At 60.4% G+C, this 26,765-nt stretch overlaps 3 protein-coding genes across 12 annotated transcripts in view; 2 read left to right on the top strand and 1 right to left on the bottom strand.

Moving 5' to 3' along the window:
* The first annotated feature begins 3,136 nt into the window (after positions 1-3,136).
* On the top strand, positions 3,137-5,631 carry ARHGDIG (Rho GDP dissociation inhibitor gamma). The gene is made up of 6 exons (XM_054454569.2): positions 3,137-3,480; positions 4,385-4,564; positions 4,663-4,746; positions 4,935-5,011; positions 5,105-5,168; positions 5,251-5,631. The coding sequence occupies exons 1-6, from the start codon at positions 3,408-3,410 to the stop codon at positions 5,448-5,450; spliced, it is 678 nt and encodes a 225-aa protein (XP_054310544.1). The 5' UTR covers positions 3,137-3,407; the 3' UTR covers positions 5,451-5,631.
* PDIA2 (protein disulfide isomerase family A member 2) lies at positions 5,619-9,569 on the top strand. Of its 3 annotated transcripts, none has more exons than XM_054454566.2 (11): positions 5,619-5,992; positions 6,832-7,196; positions 7,261-7,394; positions 7,480-7,617; positions 7,686-7,802; positions 7,914-8,039; positions 8,140-8,337; positions 8,719-8,839; positions 8,920-9,101; positions 9,201-9,311; positions 9,429-9,569. In XM_054454566.2, exons 1-11 carry the CDS (start codon positions 5,619-5,621, stop codon positions 9,471-9,473), a joined length of 1,911 nt encoding a protein of 636 aa, XP_054310541.2. In that variant the 3' UTR covers positions 9,474-9,569. The 3 variants fall into 3 exon arrangements, with proteins under 3 accessions (XP_054310541.2, XP_054310542.2, XP_054310543.2); XM_054454568.2 differs by having other exon boundaries at positions 5,721-5,992; positions 6,990-7,196; XM_054454567.2 differs by lacking the exon at positions 9,429-9,569 and having other exon boundaries at positions 9,181-9,279.
* A 225-nt stretch (positions 9,570-9,794) lies between these two features.
* Positions 9,795-26,765, bottom strand: part of AXIN1 (axin 1) — a 68,196-nt gene continuing 51,225 nt past the window's right edge. For 2 of the 8 annotated variants that reach the window (XM_063654728.1, XM_054453619.2), the window contains 7 exons: positions 25,782-25,919; positions 19,976-20,505; positions 19,219-19,389; positions 15,772-16,017; positions 13,525-13,632; positions 11,760-11,927; positions 9,795-10,595 (listed from right to left, as the gene is read on the bottom strand). In XM_063654728.1, coding sequence (XP_063510798.1) covers positions 10,469-10,595; positions 11,760-11,927; positions 13,525-13,632; positions 15,772-16,017; positions 19,219-19,389; positions 19,976-20,505; positions 25,782-25,919 — 1,488 coding nt within the window. In that variant the 3' untranslated portion in view covers positions 9,795-10,468. The remainder of the gene's footprint in view (positions 10,596-11,759; positions 11,928-13,524; positions 13,633-15,771; positions 16,018-19,218; positions 19,390-19,975; positions 20,506-25,781; positions 25,920-26,765) is intronic. The other 6 variants (XM_063654731.1, XM_063654727.1, XM_063654730.1 and 3 more) reach the window with 3 other exon arrangements.

Genomic DNA, 26,765 nt, shown 5'->3' on the forward strand with positions numbered 1-26,765 from the left:
ATTTTCCTGCCTCAGCCTCCCTAGTAGCTGGGATTACAGGCACGCACCACCACATCCAGCTAATTTTTATATTTTTAGTAGAGATGGGGTTTCACCATGTTGCCCAGGCTGGTCTCGAACTCCTGACCTGATCCACCTGCCTCGGCCTCCCAAAGTGCTGGGATTACAGGCATGAGCCACCGCGCCCGGTCAGATCATTTTTTAAAAACTAAGTCGAGGTCTCACTATGTTGCCCAAGGTTGTCACGAACTCCTGGGCTCAGTCCATCCCCCTGCCTCAGCCTCCCAACGTGCTGGGATCACAGGCACGCCCAGCCAGCGTCATTTTTTTGAGACTGAGTCTTGCTCTGTCAGGCTGTAGTGCAACGGCGTGATCTCGTCTCACTGCAACCTCCTCCTCCCAGGTTCAAGCAATTCTCCTGCCTCAGGTTCAAGTAATTCTCCTGCCTCAGCTTCCTGAGTAGCTGAGATTACAGGCGCCCACCACCACGCCTGGCTAATTTTTGTATTTTTAGTAGAGAAAGCATTTCACCTTGTTGGCCAGGCTGGTCTTGAACTCCTGACCTTAGGTGATCTGCCCACCTCGGCCTCCCAAAGTGCTCGGATTACAGGCTTGAGCCACTGAGCCCAGCCTCAGCATCATTTTTAAAAGGTGCAAATGCATCTGTTTCTGCTTGCTTTCTTTTTTATTTTTTTAAATTATTTATTTATTTATTTTGAGATGGAGTTTCACTCTTGTTGCCTAGGCTGGATAGCAATGGCTCAATCTCGGGTCACTGCAATCTCTGCCTCCCAGGTTCAAGCGATTCTCCTGCCTCAGCTCCCAAGTAGCTGGGATTATAAGCATGTGCCACCATGCCCGGCTAATTTTTTTTTTTTTTTTTTTTCATTTTCAGTACAGATGGGGTTTCACCGCGTTGGCCAGGCTGGTCTCGAACTTCCTGACCTCAAGTGATCCACCTGCCTCGGCCTCCCAAAGTGCTGGGATTACAGGCATGAGCCACCGCGCCTGGCAACTAATTTTTTTTTTTAATTTCATTTTTATTTTTGTAGATAAATATACATGTAGCCCCTCACTTATCCCTGTCTGTAAGGGCCTCAGTTTCTTGCTGTGTTGCCTAGGCTGGCTGATCTTTAACTCCTGGCCTCAAGTGATCCTCCTGCCTCAGCCTCCCAAATGTTGGGATTACAGGCATGAGCCATGGCACCTGGATATGTATTTATTTTTTGAGAGATGGCGTTCTCATTCTGTCACCCAGGCTGGAGTGCAGTGGTGCGATCATAAACTAACTGCAGCCTCAAACTCCTGAGCTCAACTGATTCTCCCATCCCAGCCTCCTGAGTAGCTGGGACTACAGATGTGTACCACCACATCTGGTCTATTTCTGCTTTCTTGGAGGCAGAGTACCTCTCCCCATCCTTACCCACTCAGAGGGTGCTAGGGGCTGGGCAGGGTGGGCGGTTGGCCTTGGGCTAGGAGCCCCTAACATAGTGGTCTGAGTCCATTTCCATTGCTGGAGAGGCCAGGTTCAGCATGAGCTGGGGCAGGGGGCTTGTGGGGTCTCTTACTCCAGGGTACCATCTCTCTTGGATCCCAGTGAGCCCTCCCATACCCCACACACAGATGGGGTGAGGTGGTCCAGGTCTGGCTGCCCTGTCTGCAGGGTGGGCATCTATGGTAGCTGTGAGGCAGAAGAGGGAATGAGGGTAGCCAAGGGTTGGACATAAGAAACGGAACAGCAGGTGCAGCCAGTTCTAGGCATGACTGGACAGCACACAGGCCACATCCTGGCTCCTGTGATAACAAGACAGAAGTTTCCACTTCACCTCTGATTGGTCTCGGGCCAATCCTTCATAGGGTGTAGCCAATTGGAGGCCTCTAAAGGGCACAAAGGCTGTGGTCAGGTTCCTTTGCTTAATAAAAATCCTAATTACAGAGGCTCTGGAGCTACTTGCTGGAGCCCACTCTCACTCTGTGAATTGCCTTCCGTAAATCTGTGCTTTCCTTACTCCATTCTTCTGACTCAGTTCTTTTGTTTCCTTGTGTTTAGTTGTTCTTTTGTTACTTTGTGTGGTTTGTTCAATTCTTTGTTCAACCCACCAAGAACCTGGACAACTCACCTCCAAGACTTTCTATCTGGTAACAGCTGCAGGAGCTGGAGCTGTGGGCCTGGAGACAAGTGTCCTAACAGCCCCCGCTCCCTGCAACAAAGGGTCAGCAGAGGTGGCGCTCTAGGGGGGGCCTGGGCCCAAGCTCATAGGATCCTGCTCTGGAAAGGTTGTGGGCAGTTGGGGGGCCCAGGGAGACAGTCCCCACCCAAAACCCAATGCCCTCTAGCACCCAAGGTGGTCTTCTGCTCAATCGAGGAGCTCCTTGACAAGGGCGGATCTAATTTCTGGTGTCCCTGGAACCAGGAATAGGGGGGCCAGGGGTGTCTAAGAAAGGGACTCAGGCTGGTGTTCGGATCCCTTCTCCCTTATTCAGACCCAGGCCTTTGGTCCAGCTGTCCCAGCCAGGGCCTGCTCACCCCTGTGCCCTGCCAGGTCCCATCCCACCCACCCACAGGTCTCAGTTTAGGTGTCAATATCAGAAGCCCCCTCTGTGCTCCGGTCTCTGTACTCCGCCCCCTTGTCAGTGTCCTCTCCCTGAGGACAGGGGCTCGGTAACTGGGCTTCCAAGAGCCCTGCAGGGACACCCCCTCTTAGGAACTCACACAGCCCAGCCAGGTCGCTAAGCCTTTGAGGGGCCCTTGCCTCTGTGGCTCCAGACGCGCCTCGGCGTGTGCGCGACCCGTGCCCGCTGTGGTCCCGCCCTACTGATGACCCTGTAGCGTGTTGGGCCAGCCACTCACCCCAAGGCTGGGCAGGCCCCAGGAGTCCCCCTCGGCCCAGACAGAAGCTCCCTGAGGAGCGGGGGAGGGGAAGGGGGAAGCACGGTCCGGCCCCGGGTGTGGCCGCGGATAATGAGACCCTGGGGATAGGGGCGCACCTGCGCCACGGCGCCCCGCAGAGGGTTTCCCAGGAGACCCCCTCAGGCTCCCGCCGCGCCGTGGGGGTGGGGCAGCCCTGCCGGCCAGAGCCGGGCACGGGCCGGGCGGGCGGCGGGGATCGTGACCGCGGCTGCGTGCGTCCGCGTCCAGGCGCTTCTGTGCGGGGTCCTGGCGCGCCGGCGGGGGCCACCCGGGTGCCGGCGCCGTGCGGGCGACACGCGCGTCTCTGCGGGGCTGCGCGGGGTCCGCGGAGCGGCTGGGGGCGCGCGGCGCGGGCGCGGCGCTGGGCGCGGGGGGCGCTCCCGGCCGGGATGAGCTCACCGCAGTCGCGCCGGGGCTGAGCGCCGAGCGGGGCGGCGGCGGCGGGGCGGGCGGCGGCTCCTCGGAGGCTCCGCGGCGGCCCGGGCCGCGCGCCACCATGCTGGGCCTGGACGCGTGCGAGCTGGGGGCGCAGCTGCTGGAGCTGCTCCGGCTGGCGCTGTGCGCCCGAGGTGAGCGGGCCGGGCAGGGGCGGGGGGCTCGGCTGGGTCTCAGCCCCGGGCGGGGAGTAGCCCCTCCCCCGCGGCAACTTTGGGGACGCGCATGGGAACCTCGCGGCGCAGACCCCCGGCTGGGGTCTGGCGGGGGTGGGGGACTTCATCCAGTCTCCACCCCTGCGGGGAAGGGAGCCAGGTGCGGACGGGTCCGCTTGTGAAGCGGCGGCGCTGGGACCCTCTCCCCCTGGACACTGCCGCCTGGAGCCCGTCTCCCCTGGGTGGGGCTGGGGCTGGGGCTGGGGCTCAGGCTCTGCAGGGCGCGTGGTGATCCCCGAGAAGACTGGAGCGAAGTGGGCAGGGACTCAGAAGAGGGGCTTCAGGAGACCACCAGCCCGGGGCACCATGGGAGGCGGCGCAGAGCCTGAGCCCAGGGATTTGGAGATAGCCGCCCCCGGCACCCCAGCACCATGGGGAGGAACTCCTAGACTGTGGGAAAGTGGTCAGAGACCCCGGCCCAGAGCAGGATGGTAGAGGACCCTGGAGGGTCGCTAGGTTTGGGGGGCCGCCGAGGGCCGCTGTTCTCCAGCAGGTAGCCCCTGACCCTGGGCTGTCCTCATTTTTGAAGTCTTGACTCCCCCACCGTTTGGTCTCCGAGTCAGGGAGGGGGCCCTTGTGGACATCTGGGCCAGAGGAGCTGCAGGCCTGGCGGTCTCTGGAGGCCCCTCCTGAAGATCTGGGTGCGGTGCAGCACCTCCCCAGGCCGCCTTGCCCTCTGCTCGCTCTCTCCCTGAGCCCCCAGAGGCTTCCCTTGACTTCCTTTGGGTAGTAGGAGGTACAGCTGGCCAGAGGGGGCTCCAGCCTGGTGCTCGAATGCCAGGGTCTGCTAGTGGCTGCTGCTCACGCCCCTCCCCACCCCCAGTCCTCCTGGCTGACAAGGAGGGTGGGCCACCGGCAGTGGACGAGGTGCTGGATGAGGCTGTGCCCGAGTACCGGGCGCCGGGGAGGAAGAGCCTCTTGGAGATCCGGCAGCTGGATCCGGACGACAGGAGCCTGGCCAAGTACAAGCGGGTGCTGCTGGGGCCCCTGCCACCAGCCGTGGGTATGGCAGGGGCCTGGGCTTGGAGGGCTGGGTCTGGGGGGGCTGGTGAGCCCGGTGGGGGTGGGGGGGCATCCTGCAGACTTCCACTTTCTCCTCAGACCCAAGCCTGCCCAATGTGCAGGTGACCAGGCTGACACTCCTGTCCGAGCAGGCTCCAGGGCCAGTCGTCATGGATCTCACAGGTAACTCGCAGGACGCTGCACCCTGAACGCAGGTAGGGCCCTCCCAGGCACGATTCTGCACCCCTGCGTTCTGTGTCCTGGGCCATCACAGTTGCAGACCTCATGGGTACCACAGCCCACGTGGGGGCTCCTGGAGCAGGTCTCAGCCTGTAGGGGAGTTCCGACCCTAGCTGCGGTTTCCCCAATAGGGGACCTGGCTGTTCTGAAGGACCAGGTGTTTGTCCTGAAGGAGGGTGTTGATTACAGGGTGAAGATCACCTTCAAGGTGAGAGCTGGGGCAATGGGCGGAGGGGATGGGGGCGGGGGCAACAGCCAGAGGCCTGGCCCCCAGAGGAACCCCTAATGCCTCTGTTCCCAGGTCCACAGGGAGATTGTCAGTGGCCTCAAGTGTCTGCACCACACCTACCGCCGGGGCCTGCGCGGTGAGGGCAGCGGTGGGGGGAACAGGGAGGGGGGGAAGCGGGGGCGGACAGAGGACAGCTCTGATGCCCTCGCCCTCCCTAGTGGACAAGACCGTCTACATGGTGGGCAGCTACGGCCCGAGTGCCCAGGAGTATGAGTTTGTGACTCCGGTGGAGGAAGCGCCGAGGGGTGCGCTGGTGCGGGGCCCCTACCTGGTGGTGTCCCTCTTCACCGACGATGATAGGACGCACCACCTGTCCTGGGAGTGGGGTCTCCGCATCTGCCAGGACTGGAAGGACTGAACCCCCAGTCCTTGTCTCCCCTACCTCCCTCAGTTGCTGCACAGGGACCCCCAGGCATCCCCAGCACTCCCCGTGAGTGACCAGACCCTCCCCTGCTGCCCCCGCTGTCCCTGCTCTGTCCTGGGACCCCCTGGGCCTGGCGCTGTCCCCTGAGCTGTCCCATTAAACATGGCCCTGTCTCGGTGCCCTGCGTGTTGTCTCTTTCTGCCTCCCCTCCCCTGGGGGCTGGGGGCGGCCGCATGGGCCTTGTCTTTGCTGGGACTGGGCCTGTGTGCCACGTGGCAGCTGCTGCTTGGCTTCTGGCCCCCTTATCTGCTCCTGCCTCACGCGCCCTGGCAGCACCATGAGCTGCCAGCTTCTGCCTGTGCTGCTGCTGCTGCTGCTCAGGGCTTCGTGCCCATGGGGTCACGAACAGGGACCCAGGAGCCCCTCGGAGGAGCCTCCAGAGGAGGAAATCCCCAAGGAGGATGGGATCTTGGTGCTGAGCCGCCACACCCTGGGCCTGGCCCTGCGGGAGCACCCTGCCCTGCTGGTGGAATTCTGTGAGTGCTGGGGCCAGTGGGGCTGGGGACTGGCGGGGACCAGCAGGGCCCACCTGGGGGCCCCACCCTTTGCCGGCAAATGCAGGGCATGTGCCCAAGAGGGTCCTCCCTACAGGCACTTGCCCCCACTGTGCCCAGGAGCTCTCTAGAAGGGGCCTGGGGGTCTGGTTGGGGTAGGCAGGAGCAGTGGTAATACTGGGGGTACCCACAGGACATGAGAACACCTGTGCCTCCCTGCTCGGCCAGCGGCCACGGTGCCAAAGTCGCTGCCTTGCCGGCCCCTCCTCCAGCTGCCAGGGGCAACCCGTAGACTCTGCAGAGGTCCAGGCAGTGTTCAGGCTTTGGGGGCCCATGGAGGTCCCTGACGCGTGTGCCCTGTGGTCTTTTCACAACCCTTGACACAATCCTTGCCTGGGAGGCCTTCACAGGCAGCCACACGAGCCTGGGAGCCCCAGCCCTACAGGGCACGAAAGGGAGGGGTCTTTTTATTTTTTGAGACTGAGTTTTGCTCTGTTGCCCAGGCTGGAGTGCAATGGCCCAATCTCGGCTCACTGCAACCTCCGCCTCCCAAGTTCAAGCAATTCTCCTGCCTCAGCCTCCTGAGTAGCTGGGATTATAGGCATGCGCAACCAATCCCGGCTAATTTTTTTTGTATTTTTAGTAGAGATGGGGTTTCTCCATGTTGGTCAGGCTGGTCTCGAACTCCCAACCTCAGGTGATCCACCCGCCTCTGCCTCCCAAAGTGCTGGGATTACTGGTGTGAGCCACCGAGCCTGGCTGTAGGGAGAGGAGGGGGGTCTTTCAAGCTCTCCCAAGCCTTGCTGGTCCCTGTGCTGCAGCCTGGGGGGCCACGAAGAGGCACTGGTGCTCGGCTTGTCCACGGCCAGGACGCAGGGCAGAATGGAGGAGCACGCTTGTTCCCTGCTGGGTTGTCAGGTGTGGAGAGGGTGCTCCTGGGGTTGTGGTGGCCTGGGGCACTCACAGCCCCGTCCCCCAGATGCCCCGTGGTGTGGGCACTGCCAGGCCCTGGCCCCCGAGTACAGCAAGGCAGCTGCCGTGCTCGCGGCCGAGTCGTCGGTGGTCATGCTGGCTAAGGTGGATGGGCCTGCGCAGCCCGAGCTGGCTGAGGAGTTTGGTGTGACGGAGTACCCTACGCTCAAGTTCTTCCGCGATGGGAACCGCACGCACCCGGAGGAGTACACAGGTGCGGGGCAGGCCGGTCACTGGGGGGCAGTGGCCAGGCCCAGGCTGAGGGGGACTCCCTGCAGGACCACGGGAGGCTGAGGGCATTGCCGAGTGGCTGCGACGGCGGGTGGGGCCCAGTGCCATGCGGCTGGAGGACGAGGCAGCTGCCCAGGTGCTGATCGACGGCCGGGACCTGGTGGTCATCGGCTTCTTCCAGGTGAGCCACTGGGCGTGGGGGGCCGGGCCATGGGGCCAGTGACTGTGGGTGGGACCTGGTGGCCTCACAGGGCCGGGCCCCTCAGGACCTGCACGACGAGGATGTGGCCACCTTCTTGGCCTTGGCCCAGGATGCCCTGGACATGACCTTTGGCCTCACAGACCGGCCGCAGCTCTTTCAGCAGTTCGGCCTCACCAAGGACACTGTGGTTGTCTTCAAGAAGGTAGGTCAGGCCCAGGTGTGGGTTGGGGTTCGGCTACAGCGCCCGCTGACCCACCTGCTGCTGTCCAGTTTGATGAGGGGCGGGCAGACTTCCCAGTGGACGAGGAGCTTGGCCTGGACCTGGGGGATCTGTCGCGCTTCCTGGTCACACACAGCATGCGCCTGGTCACGGAGTTCAACAGCCAGGTGCGTAGGCTGCAGTGCCTGGGCTGGGGGTGTCCCAGGGTAGGGGAGTCCAGGGATGGGGGTGTGTAGGCTGGGGGTCCTGTGGAGTCATGAGCGCTCTCCGTACTGTAGACGTCTGCCAAGATCTTCGCGGCCAGGATCCTCAACCACTTGCTGCTGTTTGTCAACCAGACGCTGGCTGCGCACCGGGAGCTCCTAGTGGGCTTTGGGGAGGCAGCTCCCCACTTCCGGGGGCAGGTACTGGGATCCAGGGGGAGGGGCAGCTGGATGGGGGTAGGTGCTGGGGGGAAGGGGCAGCAGGAGAGTGGCCGGTGCCAGCATGGACTCCCTGCCACAGGTGTTGTTCGTGGTGGTGGATGTGGCGGCTGACAATGAGCACGTGCTGCAGTATTTTGGCCTAAAGGCTGAGGCAGCCCCCACCCTGCGCTTGGTCAACCTTGAGACCACTAAAAAGTACGCGCCTGTGGATGGGGGCCCTGTCACCACAGCGTCCATCACTGCTTTCTGCCATGCAGTCCTCAACGGTCAAGTCAAGGTCCGCTGCAGACGGCTCAAAGCGGAAGGGGAACCCTGACCTCATCCCACCAGCTTGGCAGGGGGTGGGAACAGCAGCTCTCAGGGCCCCCCGGCCCTGCAGGCCCTGCAGAGGCCCCCCTCAACCCCGCAAAGGCCCCCCCGACCCCGCAGAGGTCCCCCCGACCCCGCAGAGGCCCCCCCCAACCCCGCAGTTCTCCTGACCCCGCAGAGGACGCCCCACCCCCGACCCGGCCCGGCCCTGCACGGGACCTCCCCCACCCCACCCCACCCCACCCCCGGCCCCACACGGGACCTCCCCACCCCCACCCCCACCCCCACCGAGGACCTCCTGAACCCCCCAGAGGACCCCTGCCAAAGCACCTGTCCTGGTTTCCCCCAGCCCTATCTCCTGAGCCAGGAGGTACCCCCTGATTGGGATCAGCGGCCAGTTAAGACCCTCGTGGGCAAGAATTTTGAGCAGGTGGCTTTTGACGAAACCAAGAATGTGTTTATCAAGTTCTGTGAGTGCTGAGGGAGGCAGGGGCAGTGTGGGTTGGGCAGGGGATGCCCAGATGGCCGCGCTCAACGGCTCCCATCCTAGATGCTCCATGGTGCACCCACTGCAAGGAGATGGCCCCTGCCTGGGAGGCACTGGCTGAGAAGTACCAAGACCACGAGGACGTCATCATTGCTGAGCTGGACGCCACGGCCAATGAGCTGGACGCCTTCGCCGTGCACGGCTTCCCTACCCTCAAGTACTTCCCAGCAGGGCCAGGTCGGAAGGTATGGCGGACAGGTGGCTGGGGAGGAAGCTGGGGCGCCATCTTGCTGGGCATGGGGCTGGGCCCAGCGTGTGCTCCAGATCCTCCTGCCTCTCCTCAGGTGATTGAATACAAAAGCACCAGGGACCTGGAGACCTTCTCCAAGTTCCTGGACAACGGGGGCGTGTTGCCCACGGAGGAGCCCCCGGAGGAGCCGGCAGCCCCGTTCCCGGTGGGTGTCCCTAAGCCAGGGCTCCAGGCCTTTGCACAAATCCTCTTTACACAGGGTTGACAGGGGCGGGGGCAGGCTGGGAGCAGAGCTTCGAGCTGCACTTGTGACCCTTTCTAGGAGCCACCGGCCAACTCCACTATGGGGTCCAAGGAGGAGCTGTAGCTGCCCCCGTGTCACCCCCCCTTCACTGCTGGACGGAGCCACCCCCTTGGGTACTGGAGGGAGCTGTGCATTGTGAATAAAGAGCTTGGTTCTGGACTCTGTGTGCCTGGTCCCTCAGCAAGGCTGGCCTGATGCAGCTCTGCCCAGCTGGGGGTTCCTGGGCAGGAATGTGGAGCACGTTCATGCTCTAGCTCTGCCAGCCTCTGAGTCACAGGATGATCCCCGTACCTGCTGGAGGCCAGTGTGCCCTCCTTTACCACGGGGGCTGAGGCTGGGAGACCCAGGCCAGGCCCCACCCGCAGCAGACACACCACAGCCAGGGCAGGTTCAAAAACAGTTTTATTTCATTATTATCCAAGTACCTTTGAAAAGATAATTGTACAAGTGTCATCGCATGAAAAACAGACTCGGGCAGCCCCTGCTGGCCCTGGCCTGAGAAATGTACATATTTACACGGGCCCTCAGAAAGGAGGACCCGGGACCACACAGCCAGCGGCTGGAGGCAGGTGCAGTGCTCCATCGCCGATTCACACAGTGGCAGGCAAGAGACAAGCTGTGTTGAAGGCACTCGGTGGCGCGTACAATTGACAGAGGCCCTGCAGGCCTCTGCAACCGGGCCTGGGCCCCAGCCAGACCAGGGTACGTGGGCAAATCCCAGAGGGAAAGTAGATCCCAGCACATGTGCCCAAGGGAGGTGCCGGAGGGCGGGGGGGTCACCTGAAGCTGGCAGCAGGGACCCCGGCTGCCCCACTTGGGCTGGGCCCTCCAAGTATTGCTATGGGGGGTGGTCCAGGCTGCCTCCTTGGGGGCAGGACAGAAGCTTGTGGACCACTTGGAGGGACCCCTACCCACCTAGACACGGGTAGACTGCAGGGATGGGTGGTACACCCAACACTGTTCCCCGTCGGGCTCCTGAGTACGAGGTCATCTGCCTGGCTGTGACACCTGTGCCCGCCGAGGGCCTCGCCTGGTACAGCAGCCAGCCCACCTGCTGGTCAGTCCACCTTCTCCACTTTGCCGATGATCTTCTCCTCAAAGACGGGCAGGATGGCCTCGTCCTCTCGAACCTCCTCAAACACCACCCCACAGTCAAACTCGTCGCTCACTTTCTTGAAGTAGTATCTGCAGGACGGAGGTGAGGAGTGCAGTGAGCAGGCAGCACCACAGATGGGAAGGAGGCCTGTGGCAGGGGACGGCGTGTCCACACCCCCATCCCGAAGACCCTCCTGTCCATGCCCCACGGCCCCCACTGCACGTGCGCCCCCTCCCAGGGCAACAGTGAACAGTGTAATGACCACATGTGGGTGAAGTGGGCAGCCACAGGGGGTGAGTTCACTGCCTGCTGGGAGCACCCCACATCCCCCTGGGAGAACCTGCCCCAGCCTCTCAGGAGTTGCAGGGGGAAGTGGACGGGTATGGGGTGTCTGCTTCCCAAGGGCTGAGCCCCGTCATGGAGGTGACCCCAACTGGGGCCCTCCCTCAGCACCACATCTGCAGTCATGGGGCGTTTGCACAGTGGCTTGTGGAGAGTGGGAACCACCTGCCAGGCTCTGCCAGGCTCTTGGGGTCAGGCCCCCTCTGCTCACCCACCAGTGCTCACTCGGGAGCCTCCAAGGCTGGCTGCACACAGGGCCCTGAAGGGCTCAGTGGCCCAGGGCGAATGAACCTTGGTCGGAGGGTGCCTGGCTTTTCAGTCAGGCAAAGGGAGATGAATCCAGAGCCTAGAGACAAGGCTGGCCCAGGGGAGCCCAACACAAGGTTCAAACCATCGTTGTCTAGGCCTCTAGCCTCTGTTTTCCCACCCCAAAGATGAGGGCCCTGGACGGGGGTCCTTTAGGACCCTCTCAGTCCTGTGGGGCCGAAGGCCTGATGCCACCCTCAGCCTAGGGCTTGGAGAAGTGGCTTTAGTTGCAGATGAGGGACATGAGCTGAAACAGCCGGAAGCCCTTTTTCTTTTTTCTTTTGAGTAGAGACGGAGTCTCGCTCTGTCACCCAGGCTGGAGTGCTGGAGAGCAATGGCGTGATCTCAGCTCACTGCAACCTCTGCCTCCCAAGTTCAAGCAATTCTGCCTCAGCCTCCCAAGTAGCACACCTGAAATTAGCCTGGTTTCACCATGTTTCCCAGGCTGGTCTCGAACTCCTGAGCTCAGGCAATATGCCCGCCTCAGCCTCCCAAAGTGCCAGGATTAAGACGTGAGCCACTGTGCCCGGCTGGAAACCCTCTTTCGTACCGCTGGGCACCCACATACTCGTGTGGGGAGCGGACACCCCAGCCCTCACACTCACCTGTAGCTTCCCTTTTTGGTCAGCAGCTCCTTGAACTGGCCCAGGGTGACAGCGCGGCCCCTCACCAGGGTGCGGTAGGGGATGGGTTCCCCGCAGAAGTAGTACGCTACAACGATGCTGTCACACGGCTGGGCACTCCCGCCGCTCACCTTCCGCTGTGATCTTGTCCTGGGGAAAGAGATGCAGCAGTGGTCCCTGGTTTTGGACTGAGGTCCCACAGGGTGCCTCCTGCTGGCCTCAGGCTGCCAGTAAAAGGCGGGGCAGGCCTGCAGGGGTGAGCGGCACCCCATTCAAACACCTGGGGCCCCAGGCCCCGCTGCCCCCCGACAGCATCTCAATCTGGGGTCTAGTCCACTAGCAGTGGAGTCTGACTCCGCTCACTGGGAGCACGAAGGTCTCCCCGCTGCCTCGCAGCCCCACCCTCGACTGGCCAGGGCCTGGCTGCCAGGCGCACTGCAGCTCCCACCTCTAGGACGGCAGGGCAGGCTGCACGGCTCCTATCTCAGGAAGACCTACGGCCCCCAAACCTTAAAAACATCTGAAGGGCAGGGATTGGACAAACAGAACTGTGCACGATTGCTGGATGAGCCTGACCCCGCACCGAAGTTTGTCAGAGGACTGGTGTGGGGGCGGCCAGCAGGCCCTTCAGAGGGGGCGGGGCTGGCACCGTCTCCTGCCCAGGCTGAGCCGGGCCCTCCTCTTACCGGTGCTGTGCTTCCACAGCCGTGCTGGGATGACCGGCGGGGCCTGGTTGCTCTCGCACCCCCCACCGCTCGGCTCCCCCGCCGCCACCCGTCCTTCAAGTGACCAGAAGCTGCCCCTGGCCCACTGGGGTTCAGCCCTTGGGCCTCCTCCTCGCTGGGTGCACCAGAGGCTTCCAGAGCCAACACCACGGCAGGAAGGCCTCATGGCCACCTGAGCCATGTGACCGTCCTCTTTGCACACCAGACCCCCAGCCACCTGCGCTATTAGACTTCCTCCCAGTGCCACATCCTCGCAGCCTCCTGGAGCCAGGCCCATCGGAGAAGAGCCAACACGTGGGGGCTGCCCCAGGGATGGGTGAAGGCCGCCCCAAGACCGCCTAGAGGATGCGGGCCACAACAAACCTGCATCTGGGGCAAGCCTGGCAAGGCCTGGGGGACCCCTGTTCTCAAGGCCCCTTTTGGGGTGCGCCCCCCCCCGCCACCTTGAGCACACAGAGGCGCCGTCGACACGGCCCATGTGGGATCACACGGTGTGGACACAGCAAGCCTTTCTCACGGGCTCGGAGCGCTCAGCGTTGTAGGTGGGAGCAGAGCCCCAACTCACTGACTACACGAGCTGGACAGACGCGCATGGTTGAGACCCACACTGCAAGCAGACGCACCCCGGGCACCTCAGCACCTGCAGCCCCGAGCCTGCTCAAGTCAGGCCTGGCAGGGACCGGCCAGTTCCAAGCCGGGTGGGGGCGGGGGCAGGTCTCTGCCCCACAGGGGGCCTGGCCGTGACACCTGTGTGGATGCACGGGCTGGCTGTGCCCAGGCCTCCAGCTGGGCTTTTTGGTCACTTGTCATCATGCTAGACAGTCAGCGTCTCCTCTGATGGAGACAGGAGAAGGCTCTCGGGCAGCTTGGACTCTGATGCCATGGGACCCTCTCCTGCCACAGCTGCTTCTGAGCGTGGTACCCGAGCTCAAGCCCCAGGACGGCGGCTCTACGACGGGACCTGGCTTGGGACGCCCGGGCTGGGGTGGGCAGGACCGGGAGGACCCTCAGGACGCACGTACTCTGTCTCGGAGAGCTCCATGTCCGACACGGCTGGTACCACGCGCAGCACTGGCGCGCACGCTGGCCTGACGCAGGCGCGTCCCCGCCGCATAACCTCCTGCACATACCTAGGGAACAACCCGCGTCAAAGGTGGCTGCGCCGGCGGCCACCAGCCCTGGGGAGGGAGCCTCGACCAATGCTGCTGCGCAGGGACGGACGGAGCGTGAAGGGCCCGAACAACTCGCCCAGCGAAGGCTCCAGCTTGCAGGGTGGACAAGACACCGAATCCCCTCCTAGGCCTGCCTCAGTGGTGCCCGATACTGCAGCGCACCCCCCACTCATGATCTGGGCACCGACCCCCCGAGTTCCCTGGACCGTACTTTGGGGAGCTTCTGATCAGGGGTGCTGGGATCCCAACACATCATCCCCTCTGGTGGGACGACATCTCCTCCCGAGAGCCTGTCCTTCGGTTTCTTGGCATGAATTCCCCACCGATGGCGTGGACACTGGCTCTGGGGTGTGGCAACTCGGTCTGCACCTCAGGGAGGCAGAGGGCCCCCCAGCGCCACAACTGAGGCCATCCTGGGGCAGCACGGCAGCTCCTCTCACGTGGACACCTCCACCGGGGTGCACTGGGCGACCTTGATAGTGGTTTCTACTCTGACATCCTGACAGGGCCCAGCACCCAGCACCCAACCTGCCTCTGGGCCTTCACTCTGTCTCCACAGCTTCTCGCAAAAACCCACATCCCTGGATGGACAAACCCAGCAACTCCGGGTTTCCCCATGTGGGGATGCTGGAGCCCAGCAGCAAAACAGAGGCGGGAGGGTCGTGTCTCAGAACGGCGGGAGTGGTCCCACGGCTCAGCAGGCATCCCCTGCCATCATGTGGGGCCTGTGGGTACCAGGGGAAAGGGCAGACGCAACCTGACAGACCCCTGCTCAGCCCAGCAAGGATGGGCTCAGGAAACCCCGGCAGGAGAGCCCACACAGGCCCAGGGCCTCGAACCTGCTGCACACGACGCCCGCCCATGGCTCATCTGCCAGCCCGGTCACACGCCCCGGCTCCGAGCACCACACACCACAGCCCGGTCACACGCCCCGGCTCCGAGCACCACACACCAGGCTCCTGCATGGCAGGGGGCTCTGGCTCCTTGTTGGCCGAACACGATCACAGGGTCACAGATGTTTGGCCATAAAGTGGTCACCCTTGGGATTTGAGGTAACTGTGACCCTTTCTGGCCCCAGAGCTGTCATTAGGCTCACAGCCTGGCAGAAGCTCAGGAACCTTTAATGACTTGAGAAGACACAGGCTTTCAGCTGGGAAGGGTGTAAACCCTGATGCCAGTTCGGCAGAATAAGGCCCCCAGCCCCAGCCTCCCTGGAGTGGCACAGCCCCAAAGCTGGAGGTCCGGGAGGCGGGCCTGGACCCCAGGCCCCAGGTGACCCAAGGTGGACAGGAGGAGCTGGTGACCTCTGAAGGCAACCACGGCCTCTCTGACCACAGCCCCAGGGCCTGGGTGAGCTATAGGCTCCCAGGACCCTCACAGAGACGCGGATCTGTCGGAAATTCCAATGACCCAGGATGGCCGAGAAAACTGGCCTCATGAGCAAGCTGAAAATGGAGAAGCCAGGTTCTGGCCCGAAGTGAAAATGCTGCCCACACAAAGGGGAGGCCTCCCTGCAGCCCAGACAGAAGCCTCCCTGCCCTGGGGAGAGAACAGGGTCTGGCTATGGGGCCCGGATGACAGGAGGGCGCAGTGAGGAGGGCTGTGGGCTGGACATCCGGGACGACAGTTCTACATCTGCACCGGTTTCAGAACCACGTAGCTTTCCAACTGTGCAGAGCCACTCCGGGCTCCTGGGATGCGATTATCAAGAGGCAGCCGCCATGCCTCCAGGACCCCTGCCTCAAAGCCCAGGCTGCCCAGCAGTCAGCAGCCTGTGGCTGGGGACCAGCGTTCCTCACACACTGGGGCCCTGCAGCCTCCCTGCAAACTCAGCTCAGGTTGAGGAGGGATTCCCTCCTCCAGAGCAATGAGCACAGCGGCCTCGGGTGTGTAAAAGCCCCAGCCCTCCGTCCACCGCACGGTCGCCTGCCACATGGCCCCTCAGTGGTTCTCAGTGGAAGGAAGGGCCCAGTATGGCTGGGGGACACCCAGAGGGCCGTTTTTCCCCTGAAGACCTCAGGCCTTGGGGAGCTTCAGCCCCAGGAGTGGTGCTGTGGTAACCCCCAAGACCCACCCCACCCCACGATGCGGCCGTACCTCTGCTTGGAGGGTGCCCGGCTGGCTCTCTTTTCTTCTTCCTCTAGACGTCGGCGCGCCTCCTCCAGCTGGGTTAGGGGGTTGGGAGCTGGGTGGGGTGGCATCGTGGGGTCTTGGATGAAGAGGTGGGAGGGCTGCACGGAGGTCCGGAGCTGAGGGCCGGCCCAGGGGTGCACGGCCCCGGGGCGCTCAAGGGACAAGGGTCTGGAGTTCTCATGGGGCTGTGGCTTCCTCGTCCCCGAAGACCTTGGGGAACAAGAGAACAAGTTGTGGCCGTGGCCAGGTGGCCTGGTGGGGCTACACTCATCTCACGAGGGCAGCCTCCTTGAGGGATAGGATGGGATGGGGCACTGGGGCCTGGCCACCAAGCCACATGGACGTCCTCCACAGACCACACAATAAAAACATCCCGGCCAGGCACGGTGGCTCACACCTGTAATCCCAGCATTTTGGGAGGCCGAGGCAGGCAGATCACCAGAGGTCGGGAGTTCGAGATCAGCCTAACGTGGTGAAACCTCATCTCTACTAAATATACAAAATTAGCTGGGCGCCTGTAATCCCTGCTACTCTGGAGGCTGGGGCTGGAGAATGGCTCGAACTGGGGAAGTAGAGGTTACAATGAGCCGGGATCATGCCACCGCACTCCAGCCTGGGTGACAGAGTAAGGCTCTGTTCTCAGGAAAAAAAAAGACAACAAAAAACCATCCCTCATTTGCCTGTAATCCCAATACTCTGGGAGGCCAAGGTGGGTGGATCGCCTGAGGTCAGGAGTTCAAGAACAGCCTGGCCAACATGGTGAAACCACGACTCTACTCAAAAAATACAAAAAATTACCCAAGTGTGGTGGTGGATACCAGTAATTCTAGTTACTCGGGAGGCTGAGGCAGGAGAATCACTTGAACCTGGGAGGCAGAGGTTGCGGTGAGCTGAGATTGCACCACTGCACTCCAGCCTAGGCAAGAGTGAGACTCCATCTCAAAAAAAAAAAAGTGGCCAGGCGCGGTAATCCCAGCACGTTGGGAGGCCAAGGTGGGTGGATCACCTGAGGTCAGGAGTTCAAGACCAGCCTGGCCAACATGGTGAAACCCCGCCTCTACTAAAAAAATACAAAAAATTAGCCAGGCGTGGTGGCGGGCGCCTGTAGTCCCAGGTGCTCTAGAGGCTGAGGCAGGAGAATGGCATGAACCCGGGAGGTGAGGCTTGCAGTGAGCCGGGATCAGGCCACTGCACTCCAGCCTGGGCGACAGAGCAAGACTCTGTCTCAAAAAAAAAAAAAAAAGAGATCGAGACCATCCTGGCCAACATGGTGAAACCCCATCTCTACTAATAATACAAAAATTAGTTGGGCGTGGTGGCGCGCGCCTGTAATCCCAGCTACTCGGGAGGCTGAGGCAGGAGAATTGCTTGAACCCGGGAGGCGGAGGTTGCAGTGAGCCGAGGTTGCACCACTGCATTCTAGCCTGGGCAACACAGCGCAACTCCGTCTCAAAAAAAAACATTTCTTTCATGGAGACCTTTTTTTTTTCTTTTTTTGAGACAAAGTTTTGCTCTTGTTACCCAGGCTGGAGTGCAATGGCACGACCTTGGATCTCGGCTCACTGCAATCTCCGCCTCCCAGGTTCAAGCGATTCTCCTGCCTCAGCCTCCTGAGTAGCTGGAATTACTGGCACTCGCCACCACACATGGCTCATTTTTTGTATTTTTTTAGTAGAGATGGAGTTTTGTCATGTTGGCTAGTCTGGTCTCGAACTCCTGACCTCAAGCGATCCACCTGCCTCGGCCTCCCAAAGTGCTGGGATGAGGCTTTTTTTTTTTTTACATTTTAACAGCTTTACTGGGATACAAATTATATACTAATCTTAGAAGCCGGAGGATAGCTTTGAGTCCAGGAGGCTGAGGATGCAGTGAACTGTGTGATTGCACCACTGCGCTTCAGCCAGGGTGACAGAAGGAGACTCTGTCTCAAAAAATTAAAAAAAAGTCTTAATGAATAAAAAGTACAAATATGTCTCAAAGTGGAATGTATTAATACTTATCCTAAAATATGGGACATGCAATATTTAGTATATACAGCTATTTAAAAAAACGATTCGGCTGGGCACGGTGGCTCACGCCTGTAATCCTAGCACTCCAGGAGGCCGAGGCAGGCGGATCACCAAAGGGTGGGAGTTCGAGATCAGCCTAACATGGGAACCACCCCCTGCCCCGTCTCTACTAAAAATACAAAATCAGCCGGGCGTGGTGGCACACGCCAGTAATCCCAGCTACTCGGGAGGCTGAGGCAGGAGAACTGCTTGAACCCAGGAGGTGGAGGTTGCAGTGAGCCAAGATCGCACCACTGCACTCCAGCCCAGGCGACAGAGCTACACTCCGTCTCAAAAAAAAAAAAAAGACTCGAAGGCCAGGAATGGTGGCTCATGCCTGTAATCCCAGCATTTTGGGAGGCCAAGCTGGGAGGATCGCTTGAGCCCAAAAGCTTGAGACCCACCTGGGCAACACGCTGAGACCCCCTCTCTACAAAAAATGAGCCAGGCAAGGTGCAGTGCACCCCTGTTCCCTCGGGAGCCCCAGAAAAACGATGAGCCCGTCCCCACCCCAGTCAGCACCGATGGGGACCCCAAAACCTCGCGGGACAGGCTTCCAACACAGGAAGGAGTGCCGCGCCCCAGGCGCTCAGCTGCCTCACAAGTTCTCACCAAGTAATGCGGAGGGAGGTGTGTCCTGGCCAGGGCCTGTGTGGGTGGCAGATCAGGACCTAAGACTGAGGAAGCTGGGGCCACCCACCCACCAGGGCCAACACTTCCCAGCTGACCTGCCTCTGACCACGACGGGAAGGTGGGGGGTACCACCTCTGTGGGGCCCCTGGCCCTCCTGCTGGGTTCTGGGCACGACTGCAGGCCCAGGGGGCGAGCAGGGGCAACACCAAGACCGGCCCAGCGGGCAGCGGCAGGAGCTGGACCTGTGGCACCGGGGCCTTGCTCCACACCACACGAGGCCTCTGCCCTTCTGGGAAGAGAGAAGTGCTCAGGCTACACAAGAGCCTTCCCCAGCCCTCGGCAGGACGGCCGGGTGTGAGCACAGAAGGCTTCTCCGTGGGCACCTCGGGAGTGACGGTCAGCGGGGGCCTTCCCAGGTGACTTAGGTTGTTCTCATGTGGGGGTCAGACTGGAAATGACCTCCCGAGAGCATCTGTGCTGCCTGCGGGGTGACAGCCATGTTGGCTTCCCTCCTGCTCGGGGCTTCAGGGACAGCCTCTCTCTGAGGACATGAGGTTTTCCTCCTGGAGACGTGGGGCCCAGGGAGCCTGCTGGAGGGTGCCCAGGAGGGTGCCACAGCGACAGGGGAAGTGTGAGGTGTCACAGGCGACACTCGCCCACACACCGAGACTGTGCGGAGCCCAGGGGTGTAAAGCAGGCCCCACGAGGCTGCTGCGTGCGGGGTGCTCACCCGTGGCCGGTCCTGCGGTGCCTGCTGATCTCTTTCTCCCCCTCAATGATCCACTGCATGATTTTCTGGTTCTTCTCCGCGTCTTCCGAGGCGCCTGGCACCTCGGTGCTAGCGCTCTTCCCCGACTCAGCCTTCTTGGCATTTCTTTTGCATGCCACGCCCGCCTTCCCACTACAAGGGCAAGAGCAAGAGCTGCGAGTCGCCCTGGCCTCCCGTGGCCAAGGCTGTGTCCCTTCCTCGTCTGCGAGGCCCCTCCCGGCCTGTGTAAGGCTCCCACAGTGCAGCCGCCGCCCGCTGTCCCCGCTCGCTGTACCCCCGCCCGCCGCCCCCCCGCCCGCCGCCCCCCCGCCCGCCGCCCCCCGCCCGCCGTCCCCCGCTCGCTGCCTCCTGCCCGCCGTCCCCCGCCCGCCGTCCCCCGCCCGCCGTCCCCGCCCGCCGTCCCCCGCCCGCCGTCCCCCGCCCGCCGTCCCCCGCCCGCCGCCCCCCGCCCGCTGTCCTGGTGCTATCTGGGGGTTGGTTTCCTCTCTAAACACACGGGTGGTCACTGCTCACCCCCTGAAGACTAACCTTCATCTCCCACCTGAGGTCACGGTGTGGACTCCCCTGACCCAGGGCCCAGTCCACTCCCACCAGCAGAGGGGCCTCCTGCCTGTTGCTGGTGGTCCTGGGTTTCCTGAGTTTTACGAGGAGGTTCTGGCCTTCTGCAGGGACACAGCCTCACCCCGAGCCCCCTCCTCGCTGACAGGCGCACGCTCACCTGTGGGCCAGGCCATCACTGGCGTTGGGGGCAGCGCCCACACTCTCTGAGTAGCCTCGGGACTTTGCCCCATGGCTGTGTGGTTCTGGGCCCCAGGCGAAGCTGCTCTGGGCCCTGCGGGTGGCCTCGGCCTCCACCTGCTCCTTGGGCCGGCCTGTGCTGTGGTGGACGTGGTGGTGGACGTGTCGGTGGTGGTGCAGGCCGGCCGCGTCCAGCTTCACCCCTGACTTGGGTGCGTGCTTCCCGTGCCCCGAGGCGGCACCCCCCAGTGCCACTGGCATCTTGGCCACGTGCCCACTGTCCGGGGAGCGGTGGCCAGGCCCAGGTGACTGGCGGCCAGGTGTCCTCAGCACACGCTGCACGTGCTCGTCCAGGATGCTCTCAGGGTTCTCCTCGTGTGCATCCCGGAGCCCAGCACAGCCCACGTCCACACAGCGGGGCGGGAAGTGGTGCCAAGCGGGGGCGGGAGGCAGCTTGTGACACGGCCCCGGGGGCCCTGAGGATGGATCGCCGTCCTCACCTTCCTCCTCCTGTGTGGGGACAAGCAGCACCATCACCTCTCAGCACCAGCTGCACACTTGGGGAAAACAAAAAGCATCAGGCCTGGCCCAGCAGCCCCAGCAGATGCCGTCCCAGCCCAGGGTGGCTGGGGGCCCCTCCCCACCGGTCCTGTCCCTGAGGATGGAGAGGCAGGATGGGGCATAGACAGAAGGAGCGGAGACAGCAGGGCCTCAAGGAATGCAGCGTATGTGTTGGCTGTGGGCGGAGCTCTGCACAGATTTAGTTTAGTTTTATTCTTTTTTTGAGACAAGTTCTTGCTCTGTTGCCCAGGCTGGAGAAGAGTGGTATGATCTCAGCTCACTGCAGCCTCCGCCTCCTGGGCTCAAGCGATCCTCCCACCTCAGCCTCCAGAACAGCGGAGACCACAACCGTGTGCCACCACGCTCGGCTAATTTTTTTGTATTTTGGGGACAGATGTGATTCTCACCATATTGGCCAGGCTGGTCTCGAATGCCTGAGCTCAAGCAATCTGCCTGCCTTGGCCTGTATATATATATATATTTTTGAGACAGAGTCTTGCTCTGTTACCCAGGCTGGAGTGCAATGGTGCCATCTCGGCTCACTGCAACCTCTGCCTCCCGGGTTCAAGCGATTCTCCTCCTTCAGCCTCCCAAGTAGCTGGGACTACAGGTGTGCGCCACCCCACTCAGCTAATTTTTGTATTTTTAGTAGAGACAGGGTTTCACTATGTTAGCCAGGCTGGTCTCAAACTCCTGACCTCATGATCCACCCGCCTCGGCCTCCCAAAGTGCTGGGATTACAGGCGTGAGCTACCGTGCCCGGCCTATTTTTATTTTTATTTTTTTTGAGACGGAGTTTCACTCTTGTGTCCCAGGCTGTAGCGCAATGACGCAATGTTGGCTCACTGCAATCTCCGCCTCCTGGGTTCAAGTAATTCTCCTGCCTCAGCCTCCCTGGTAGCTGAGATTACAGGCACCCACCACAATGCCCAGCGAATTTTTTTGTATTTTTAGTAGAGACTGGGTTTCACCCTGTTTGCCAGGCTGGTCTCGAACTCCTGACCTCAGGTGATCCACCCACCTTGGCCTCCCAAAGTACTAGGATTACAGGTGTGAGCCACCGCAGCTGATCGCAGTGGTGCCATCATAGCTCAAGGCAGCCTCAACCTCCAGGGGTCAAGTGATCCTCCTGCCTCAGCCTCCCAGGTAGCTGGGACTACAGGTGCGTGCCACCATGCCCCATTAATTTTTTCTTTTTCTTTTTTTTTTCTTTGGAGCGAGGGGGAATCTCACTATGTTGTCCAGCCTGCTCTTAAACTCCTGGCCTCAAGTGATCCTTCTGTCTTGGCCTCTCAAAGTGTCGGGATTACAGATGTGAGCCACTGTGCCCCGCCTACCTCTATATTGTAATATAAACAAACCTCCCAACATTTAGCACCAAACTCTCACGCCTGCAAAAGTATCCAAACACAACTGGAACAGGCGTGCCCCGGAGCTGGTGTGGGCTTGGCTGTGGGCACCTGCACTGGGGCTGAGGGTGAAATATGGCACTAAAGAGGACAGACGGACGCTGGGGCAGAGCCGGGGGACAGGCGGGTGGTGGGCATCCCCTGGCGGATGCAGCCATGCTGCCTCCCTTTCCTTGGTTTTGTAGGACTAAAGGGCCCGGGCACTCTGGGGAGAAATCTTAACCGAGGGTCTTCCTAGGGACTAAAAGTGTTTCGAGTTTTGATGCCGTTCGCTGCCTCGGCCGAGTTCCGCATCGGCAGGAATTCCATCATGGGGCTGTGAAATGTTACAGATTAACTTAACCGCTCAGCTAATGGTTTTTGTTTTCTTCTTTGTGCTTTAATTTCCCAAATTTTACAATGAAAATAGGTTATTTAAAAAATCTGGAGCTCACGCCTGTAATCCCAGCACTTTCGGGGGCCGAGGTGGGCGGATCACGAGGTCAGGAAATCGAGACCATCCCAGCTAACATGGTGAAACCTCGTCTCTACTAAAAATACAAAAAAATTAGCCGGGCGTGGTGGCACGTGCCTGTAGTCCCAGCTACTCGGGAGGCTGAGGCAGGAGAATGGCATGAACCCAGGAGGTGGAGCTTGCAGTGAGCCGAGATCGCGCCACTGCTCTCCAGCCTGGGTGACAGAGCGAGACTCCATCTCAAAAAAAAAAACAAAACAAAGCCAAAAAAAAAAAAAAAAAATCTGGAGTTATGCCTTTTAGGGAAGGACCACCACTCCTGGGCCGTGGTGGTGCTGGATCCACACACCTGTGGGCACTGCCATGCTCCCTGTTGCTGGGACAGAGCCAGGACTCCATGGGGTGGGGAAGCCTTGAGAGTCACAGGTGAGAGCCACACACTCAGCACCTGTGGCTACACCTGCCTTTAACATATCTTGCTCAAGGCTGGGGGCGGTGACTCATGCCTGAGATCCCAACACTTTGGGAAGCTGAGGTAGGAGGATCACTTGAGGCCATGGGTTCAAGACCAGTGTGGGTAATATAGCAAGATTCCATCTTTACAAAAATATTTTTTTAAAAAAATGTCTCACTCAAAATGTGAACCTGCCCTACTAGAAGCACATACTGCGAATGGATCAAGGGGCAAAGATCAGCAGAAAATTACAGAGGCCCAACATGACAGCAAAGGCTTCCACAGAAAATTACAGCGGCCAGCGACCGACACAACAACAAAACAGCAAAGGCTTCCGCAGAAAATGACAGCAGCCAACACGGCAGCAAAACAGCAAAGGCTTCCTTTCCTACGTTTCTTTTGTGAGCATGTTTGTTTAAGGGCTGCTAACCTTCACCTGCCACCCAAATGATGAGGCTGACATCACAGCCCCTGGGCCCGGATGTGGCCTGCTGACCTGTGGGAACTCTGTTCCCAACGTCTGGTTTTCAGACAACAGCCCAGTAAGGCTCCCAGGCAGGCCCCAATGCCGCTGGCCTCACGTGGGCACAGCCAGCCACCCCAGGGCCGCCACAGAAAGCCACTGTGCTTTCTGCGCACTCAGGTGCGCACAGCCAGCCTCCTCAGGGCCACCCCAGGAAGCAAGGGAGCCGCTCCAGTGACCACCAGGTCTGCAAGGCGAGGCCTCACTCTCACCGCCACAGGAACCACGTGGCACTGATGCTGCTCCTGCCAGCTCTGTGGCCCGGGCTAGGTTCCCGATCTTGGAGGACAAATTCCCTGAGTGCTTTCCTTGGGGGACTGTGGAGAAGGTGAACTCGGCACCTGCAGAGCCCTGGAGCTGGCACCACACACACCTGTGCCCTACCCAGATGAGGGTCACCCTCAGACCAACGGCCAGGGGAGACGAGAGGATGCAGCTCCACATGGTGGCAAACAATTTACTGAGGATAAAAAAAATCGACGTGTGTGTGTGAGACATTTTCACACAAACCCCTTCATGGAGAGCTCCACCATCTGCAGCGACCACACGTGGTCCCCGCCATGAATCCAGCTGCTCAACGAGCTACGTAAGGTCTGCCTGCCATCTCAATGGAGTGCCCGACGCACGGTTTCCCTGATGGGCACCACCAGCGGCACCCTGTGTTCACCCTCACGGTGGCATCTCCAGGCTTCAGGGCACAGCTCACCTGGCTTGTGGGTGAAAGAGTGGGTGTACCAAGGAGACCTCCTGTGGTCTGAGGAGAGCTGAAGGTCTGCATTTTACGTCAAGGATCAGGTGAATGGAAACGCTCAGAAGTGTATACATTTTCTAAGTATTCATATTCACGAACATTGAAAGGAGAATGAAGGACCATCCCCCGACTCGATGGTGCCCATTGACCTCCCATAGGAATTAATCTGGCTAAGAGAAAGGCAAAGGCATTTTTTTTTTGTCACCCAGGCTGGAGTGCAGTGGCACAGCCTCGGCTCACTGTAGCCTTGACCTCCTGGGCTCAAGTGATCCTCCCACCTCAGCTTCCTGAATACCTGGGACCACAGGTGCATGCCGCCACGCCTAGCTAATTTTGACATTTTTTCTAGAGACAGGACGTTGCCCAGGCTGGGCTCAAACTCCTCTGCTCAAGTGCTTCACTCGCCTCAGCCTCCCACAGTGTTGGGGTCACAGGTGTGCACTGCCCGCCCCGCCAGCACAAGCAGCCCTGCAAGTGAGACAACCATGTGGGAACGGGTCTCCAGAGAAACTCCAGCCTGCCTGCGCACTGGGAGGAGCGCACATTGGGGTGGAGCCACACAAGTCTGCACCATTTGCAGCGGGGAGGAGCCGGGCCCCGCCTCTTCCTAAGCGGAACCTGAGATTCAATCTGCGAGGCAGGAAGCATACTAGGAGAACTCTGGCTTTGCGGGAAGTGATTTTTTTTTTTTGAGGTAGAGTTTCACTCTTGTCACCCAGGCTGGAGTGCAGTGGCGCAATCTCGGCACACTGAAGCCTCTGCCTCCTGGGTTCAAGCGATTCTCCAGCCTCAGCCTCCTGAGTAGTCGGGATTACAGGCGCCCGCCACCACACCTGGCTAATTTTTGTATTTTTCATTAGAGATGGGGTTTCACCATTTTGGCCAGGCTGGTCTCGAACTCCTGACCTCAGGTGATCCGCCCGTCTCAGCCTCCCAAAATGCTGGGATTACAGGTATGAGACACTGTGCCCGCCCGTTTCCCGTTTTACCTTTTCACCCAATAAACTCTGTCTTTCTCACCCTTCAAATTGTCTGTGAGCCTAATTTTTCATGGCCATGTGAAAGGGACCTGTCTTTAGCTGAACTAAGCAAAGAGTACAACACAAGTGCCTAGAGGGCCGTGCACCATGGCCTCAAGGAACCAAGAGTCACCAGGAGGTGGCAGAAAGGCTCAGGCATCACAGCCCCCGACTGCATGTAGAAAAAACTCCTGCATGCCACTAGCCCTTCCTGCTCTGCGCATGCTCATCTCACTTTGCCAGCCACATGGGGTGAAGAAGTTGAGATCACCTGCTGCAGCCTCAGCTTGTGGCCCTGCCACCCACAAAGGACCAGGCACAGCAGGCAGTTGTGTCATCCCCGGCCCCTTCAATGCGGGTGACCGAGGTGTGTCTCTGGGCCTCTGAGGGTGGGATGCGGCCACTGGGACATCCCATCTTGAGCTGGGGCTCCGCTGCAGAGAAAGGGGCACGGGGGATTCAGCCGGGAGGCCTCATGGGTCAGCAGGCCTCAGCCAGCCCTGGGCATCCCCACGAAGAATCGGGGCCAAAGCTGTCCTGAACATCAGGACATCCCAGCTGGAAGAAAACAGCACGACACCGACGCGGAGTGTGACACCGACGCGGCCCACTCACCATGCGCACGCGCTTCAACCGCTCCTCTAGCTTCTCCTCGGCCTCCCGCGTGCGCTGCACAGCCTCCAGGCGGTGGATGAGCTCCTCCGCGAACTTCTGAGGCTCCACGCGGACCTCCTTTGGCACCCGGTACGTGCGCTGTGAGGGACAGGACTGTGAGGCACGGGGTTGAAAGGTCACTGGCTAAACATTTCTTTGTGAAGGGAAAGAGCGTGTGCCATCTATGTTGTATTTTATTTTTTTGAGACAAACTCTTGCTCTGCCGCCCAGGCTGGAGTGCACTGGCGTGATCTTGGCTCACTGCAACCTCTGCTTCCCGGTTCAAGCGATTCTCCTGCCTCGGTCTCCCAAGTAGCTGGGACTACAGGTGCCCGCCACCACGCCTGGCTAATTTTTGTATTCTTAGTAAGGATGGGGTTTCGTCATGTTGGCCAGGCTGGTCTCGAACTCCTGACCTCAGGTGATCCGCCCACCTCGGCCTCCCAAATTGCCGGGATTACAGGTGTGAGCCACCGGGCCCAGCCTTTGTTGTACTTTAAAGCAAGAGTTTACTTTTTCCTCCTTTCAGTTGGGAATCAACTTCCTCACGGCCCCCCTTTTTCTGTCCGGCCAGTCTGTCCTTCATTCCCCACGGACCCAGGAGACAGGGCTGCTTCTTTCCAGTGTCTCCTGACTACCAGATCAAGAGGCCTGAGCAGGGCAGCTTCAGGACACGCAGCTGGCGCTCCCCACCCACTTCAGAGAAACACTCGAGGAGACGCCTGCAGAAGGTGTGAGCAGAAGACCCCCGAGGCCCCACAGCAGGGAAGGATGCACAGGATGTGGAAGACAGGGGAGGTCTGGGAAAGGTAGGCTTTCCTTTTTAAAAGAATGTCAAGGCCAGGTGGTGGCTCACGCCTATAGTCACAGCATTTTGGGAAGTAGAGGCAAGCAGATTACTTGAACCCAGAAATTAAGAGACCAGTCTGGCCAACAAAGTGAGAC

This window comes from Pongo pygmaeus, chromosome 18 (assembly GCF_028885625.2).
Source record: "Pongo pygmaeus isolate AG05252 chromosome 18, NHGRI_mPonPyg2-v2.0_pri, whole genome shotgun sequence".
In the NCBI taxonomy this organism is placed as follows: Eukaryota; Metazoa; Chordata; class Mammalia; order Primates; family Hominidae; genus Pongo; species Pongo pygmaeus.

Bases quoted from the DNA above. Each gene is read 5' to 3' on its own strand.
- ARHGDIG (XM_054454569.2), top strand. From the start codon at position 3,408: ATGCTGGGCCTGGACGCGTGCGAGCTGGGGGCGCAGCTGCTGGAGCTG. The intron at 4,747-4,934 runs GTAACTCGCAGG...TTTCCCCAATAG, and splicing joins AGTCGTCATGGATCTCACAG to GGGACCTGGCTGTTCTGAAG. The intron at 5,169-5,250 runs GTGAGGGCAGCG...CGCCCTCCCTAG, and splicing joins CTACCGCCGGGGCCTGCGCG to TGGACAAGACCGTCTACATG.
- PDIA2 (XM_054454566.2), top strand. From the start codon at position 5,619: ATGGCCCTGTCTCGGTGCCCTGCGTGTTGTCTCTTTCTGCCTCCCCTC. The intron at 5,993-6,831 runs GTGAGTGCTGGG...CCTGTGCTGCAG, and splicing joins TGCCCTGCTGGTGGAATTCT to CCTGGGGGGCCACGAAGAGG. The intron at 8,840-8,919 runs GTGAGTGCTGAG...CTCCCATCCTAG, and splicing joins GAATGTGTTTATCAAGTTCT to ATGCTCCATGGTGCACCCAC.